The sequence below is a fragment of the Octopus bimaculoides genome, chromosome 14 (genome assembly GCF_001194135.2).
Source record: "Octopus bimaculoides isolate UCB-OBI-ISO-001 chromosome 14, ASM119413v2, whole genome shotgun sequence".
In the NCBI taxonomy this organism is placed as follows: domain Eukaryota; kingdom Metazoa; phylum Mollusca; class Cephalopoda; order Octopoda; family Octopodidae; genus Octopus; species Octopus bimaculoides.
Window position 1 is genome coordinate 44,598,223 of NC_068994.1, and position 6,010 is coordinate 44,604,232.

General features: G+C 32.6%; 1 protein-coding gene across 4 annotated transcripts in view; it reads left to right on the forward strand.

Annotated features, from left to right (window-relative positions):
* LOC106872903 (zinc finger protein 570) overlaps window positions 1-5,328 on the forward strand; it is a 25,976-nt gene extending 20,648 nt beyond the window's left edge. For all 4 annotated transcript variants that reach the window (XM_052972828.1, XM_052972826.1, XM_052972827.1 and 1 more), the window contains exon 2: window positions 1,763-5,328. In XM_052972828.1, the coding sequence (XP_052828788.1) occupies window positions 3,891-5,231 (1,341 nt within the window). In that variant the 5' untranslated portion in view covers window positions 1,763-3,890 and the 3' untranslated portion in view covers window positions 5,232-5,328. The remainder of the gene's footprint in view (window positions 1-1,762) is intronic.
* Window positions 5,329-6,010: the final 682 nt, after the last annotated feature.

Consider the following 6,010-nt stretch of genomic DNA (forward strand, 5'->3'; position numbering starts at 1 on the left):
CTCTCTCTCCCTCTCTCTCTCCGTCTCTCTCTCCCTCTCTCTCTCTCCCTCACACACGCATTCTCAATTACATTGGTACGAACGCAAATTATAATCGTTTATTTCTTACCTCCAAGACAGTCGTAATTTAGCAGACCAACGATCAAAGGTATTACAACCGTGACCATCCTGTCTTTTACCGAAGTGGGATATGTAGGACTGCATTATCTAATGTGTCTTTCCTTTAGAGAGAGAGAGAGAAGAAAAGATGATGTAGGCTTTGAGAAATATTTAGATGCTATTTCTTGTAGATCGAGCTACCATGTAGAAGCTCCCTCCCTCATCGCTTTTTCCTTTTTTTTTTTTCTTTTCTGAACATACATTGTCCAATGTCTTCCTGCTGTTTCTACCAGGTTGAGACACCGCGGAGAAACTCCCATAGAGGAAGAAAATATGTATATGTGTATACATATATGTATTTAAGAAATCTGTTTATCTAAATCTCCCAAACGAAGTAGCCTGTTTCTAAACCAGAAAACAGGGTTGCCATTTTTTTTTTCTCCTCTTTCAAATGTGTCCTGGTCAAATGCAGTTAATTTTAATGTGGCCTTCCAACAAGTAGTTTCTCACCTCTGCTTTCGTTAGTACATAGTAACCAAGGAAGATAACTTCAATAAAATCCGGGTTGTCTCCCTTTGCGAGACGTGACCAAGATACCAACAATGAGTGTAATTAGTATGTGAATTCTCTAAAACAATGGTTGCCAAATTTATTTTGTTACAAAACCTTCATCTGATTTCCCAAAACTCGTGGAATGCATACCAATCTTTTGTGGCCAATTTTCATTCACTGTAGTTTTGATAAGACATTAAATGAAACGTAAATTGCTTTAGAGAGAGAATATATATCCACATCGCTTATTTTTTACTAGTTTCAATCATTAGACTGTAGCCATGCGGGGGCACCACCTTGAAGAACTTTAGTTGAATGAATCAATCCCAGTACTTCTTCTCTTAAGCCTGGTACTTATCTTGTAGGTCTGTTTTACTAAACTGTTATATTTTAAAAAATCTCTGTAAAAAGTTTTGAGTTTTTTGAGGGGGGTGGGGGTGTCCTAATTTGAAACAGAATTTTACATGAAATAGTTATTCTTCCAAATCCTTCATTGTTCAATTTGCAATACAATGCCAAATACACTTAACATACTTTTACTATAGCCAGGACCAGTTTTAAGCCAATTAGACAGATTTGTTCAAATTGGACCCCACACCAAGAGAGGGGCCCCATATACATACTCAAGCAGAGGATGTTCTGATGAATTTTTAGTATATCATTGTGGCTAATGGTGGAGTCTCAAGCCCTCGATACTTTTTGGCTGGGACTAGCACACTATGCAAAGCATAAAACATCAATCTTCAGCTTTTGTAAAGTAGAGGGTTCCACTGACAACTCTCTAATCGGGCTCTGCACTTCCTAGAACTGATTATAGCATTTATACATCAATGACAAAATTTATATGGCTTGATGTTGCTACTATTAATCTGAGTGCACTGTTTTAAATGTTCAGTTTCATTTTGGACAGACCTCATACATCAGTTAAAATGTTAATATATTCCAAACCAAAGTTGCTTTAAGTAGTGTTGTCCTATGTTGTACATTGAAGTAAAAAATCAAAAATTAATATTTTCATTTTGTATTTTTGAAAAAAAATGATGTTTGTTTAAAATTATTTCAATAAATTTAATGTTATATTCACATTTAAATATTTTTCTTTATGCTGCAGGTTCACCAAAATTTCCCAGAACACCTGAAATTACTCTTTTATAGAATACTGAATATCTATATTCATTCAAATTGATAGAGAAATTACTATTTTCACCAAGGAAAATGTCTTACAATAAAGGAGAGTGTATTCTTTCAAATATAAAATTAAATCCTTATCTATGATTCAAAACATGAAAAACTTCCCTTAATTTTGTATATTTATGAAATATATATATTTCTTCAAGGACTTGATGTTAAATCTTAATGATAATTTTGAGGCACAAGAAATCAGATTTTTGTCTCTAAGTTTTGTTTAAGATATATTCTTTTTCATAAACCTAACAAAATCTTTGTCAATTTCTCTTTGCCTTCTATTATTTTTCACATGAAAAAAGGCAAAATATGACTTTGCCATATGACTTCAACTATAACAAGATTGCTTCTCTTTAATAATATTTCTAAATTTATGATATCCATTCTGTTGTTAAAAATAGACAAATTATATGGCTTCCACTCAACAGACAAAAGAAGTTTTCAACCACCATGATGTACTCATTAACATGCATTGTTTAGGCAGAGAAGCTCTAAACAACTGCATTTCTATATCAAAGCAAATAGGGTTCAGTATTATTGACTGGTTAGAGTTCCATAACCTTCTTCATTCAAACTTTGGTATTGATTACAAACAATGTTTAAATAGTGGTCAAATTTTATCTTTGAATACAAAATATTTGAATGAGTTCAGAAAATACAACTTCCAACTGTTATTGATTGAATCTTTAACAAATATAGAGAAAAAAACATAGGATATGCCTAGAATCATAAACAAAAAATGTTTTAATCATATTTGTAAGAAATAAACAAAATAACTTTGAGTGCCATGAGGAGAGATGAGTTGTAATAGCATTCATACTATTTCATAGATAAGATATATATAACATAAATACTAATGCTAAATAGTATGGTCTTGTTTTAGATTGGTGTTGATAAATATTGCTTTTGTGAGCTAATTTTAAAATATGTAACATGAAAATAATGGTAATCCTCAAAAGCAAAATGTTTTTATATTCACTGTTGTATTTAGAATTTTATTGTAGATTGTAAAACACATAAAATTGGTTGTATAGATTAGCAAGCTAAAGGTACCGTAACTAATGTCCACCAACAGCCTCTTTCAAAATATTGAAACAACAAAATTATTAAAAAAAAAACATACAGTACAGGATTGAAAAACAAAGAAGCAAGCTGTAAATCTATATCATTTTACTGCAAAAAGAAATATTTCCTGGAAAGGAAGCTTGAAGGGGTAGTTAATTTCGAAAGATTTGATTCTGTTCTTTTCACAAGATATGATTCCAATGAGTAAATCTTCTATAATATGTGTCCCAAACATTAAGCTAAAAACTTGTTGATTACATGAGAGATTGTGTTCTCCTTAAATGATAAACTAAACATATTTCATGTTTATAGACATGTTAGAAAACTACAGATACCAAGTCCCTATGTATAAAAGCTGTAATTTGACATATCACATCAATGCCACAAATAGATCGTAATTAGTGCTTTATAAATCATTAATTACTTTGTTTTTGTTTGTTTATTTGGGGGTTTTATTCACTTTGTAAGAGTTTCGTTCAACATAATTTACCTGAGAAATTTACCTGTCTTCTTCTATGCTACTTACCCGCCACCACCACTTGAAGTATATTTTAGTATATTTAAGTATAATTTCTCTAATGTAAAAAGCAAACTATTTGATTTACTCTTTATATGTTAATGAGTTATTTTTTAAACCATTTTTTAATTTGAAATAAATATCTTCTAAAAGATATAAACTCTGATATTTATAATTTTATTTTATTTTTATTATCAATCAATTAATTAGAATAGCATAAACCTAAGTAAATATTTTACACACAAACATTATTCATTCATATATTTCAACCTAATCAATACTTTTATTTATTTATTTATCTATTCATCAAACTTGGTATACAAACAATATTTGATTTGTTTAAGTTAACTGTTTGTTCAATTAATTACTATTTTAATGAAAAGTTGAAATATTCTGTCAGTGATTCATTAAGAAAAATGTTGCCACTTTAAACATAGCAACTTGTGAGATAAATAAAGTGTTTATATAAATCATGTATTCTGTCCAATCAATGTACAGCAGCATGGGAAGTCAGTTCAATTTTGATTTCTGTCCTCCCACAATGGGCTCACCAAATAACCACCAGATTGGAAAATACTCACTCACCCCTAATAATCATAACTTTTGCAACAAACGGACTTACAAAGGTGATAAACCCTACCGATGTGATATTTGTCGGAAAGGCTTCTGTCGACGTAGCAACCTTAGTAACCATGAACGGTCTTCAGCATATGAAAAACACTTCTATTGTATGTATTGTAGAAAGGCTTTCTCTCAGCGTGCTCATTTGAAAACCCATGAAATAACCCATACAGGACTTAAACCTTATTCGTGTGAATTCTGCTCAAAAACATTTGCCCAACGTGCCAACTTTGATAACCACCGACGCACACATACAGGTGAACGGCCCTACCACTGCAGCTGGTGCTCAAAAGCTTTTGCTCAGTTGACAAACCTAAACAATCATGTACGGATTCATACTGGAGAACGGCCTTTTGTGTGTTCAATGTGTTCCAAGGCATTTAGCCAAGTTACAAACTTACGTAATCACGAACGTATCCACACAGGTGAAAAACCCTTTGTGTGCATATTTTGTGCAAAAGCATTCAGTCAAGTAACACACCTTCGAAATCATGAACGTGTTCACACTGGTGAAAAACCCTATACATGTTCCACTTGTTCTAAAGCTTTCAGTCAACGTGCTAATCTGGATAATCACAAACGTATTCATACCGGTGAAAAACCATTTGCCTGTTTAGTATGTAAGAAATCTTTCTCACAAGTTACAAATTTACGGAACCATGAACGCATCCATGCAGCATCAGGTAATGCCCCTTTGAACAAAAACAGCACCACTGCTAATAAAACCAACAATTATTACACTGATGCAGACAGCAACAATAATAGTTACCGGAAACATTATAACAACCAACAATCTCAGCACCATCCCATAAAACACCATCCACAAATCCAGAATCCAAATTCATCGCCAGATATCCAGGCTAGCACGTCCCCTACTGATCTCAATGTTCGAAATATGCCCCATCAACAGCAACTCCCGCCACCACCACTACCATCATTACCCCCTTCTTCTGCTACTGCCATTCGTCCCCAGCCAATAACCATCCCAAATTGGATGACTCCGCCCTCCTATGTACAACAAATCACTCCATCTTGGGAAAATAGTTACAACTGGTCATCTCGAAATTTCCCAATTGCTTCATCCCGGTGGAATTCCAGTAGCTCACAAAACATTCCTAGTCTGCTGCCCTGTGGCATTGGCCAAACCAACCATAGTATTGATTTAGATCCAAAACTGTATCAAAGAACCTAAGAAGTATAACCACTTTTGTGATTTGTAATGCTGGAATATTTATGTATTTAGATAGAATTTTATTAAAATATGTATATTTTTACATGTTCTATTGAAACAGAGGCTTTTATACCAAATCTAATACAGATTCATCTATATATATACACATAGATATATGCATGATTTCAGAACTTCAAAATAATACAGTGTCATAAATCTGAGTTATATGTGTGATTGTATGTGTTTTATAAGGATACATAATTATTTCAGTTAATATATGTTTGACTGAACAACTGGAAAATCTGTTTACAAACAATCCAATATTCAAATTAGTTAACCCCAACGGTTTGTCTGTTAAGTAAAAAAAGGAGATCTTAACATAAGGACTGTATTAGTGTTCCTGTTAAGAGGAACAGGTTTAGATAATCTTTTGAATGGAAAAACAAAAAAGAAACTGTTAGTAAACACAAAACTTTCTTAGATGATTACTACATTTCAACAAACAAGTGCAAAAAAAAAAATAATAAATTATCGTTTAAAATATAATTGTCAACGCTCAACAAGTAATTCTTTCTTATCTTGACACAAGGTCAGCAATTTTGAGGGGAGGGGGAATTTGATTACATTGACCCCCAGTGCTCAACTGATACTTATTATATTGATCCTAAAAGATGAAAGGCAAAGTCCACCTTAGTGGCCTTCAAACATGGAATGCTGGTTTTGCACAGTAATGATTCCACCAGCATCCTGCCTTATTCATATTCTTAATAAACAATAAAGTAAAATAAGATCACAGACTT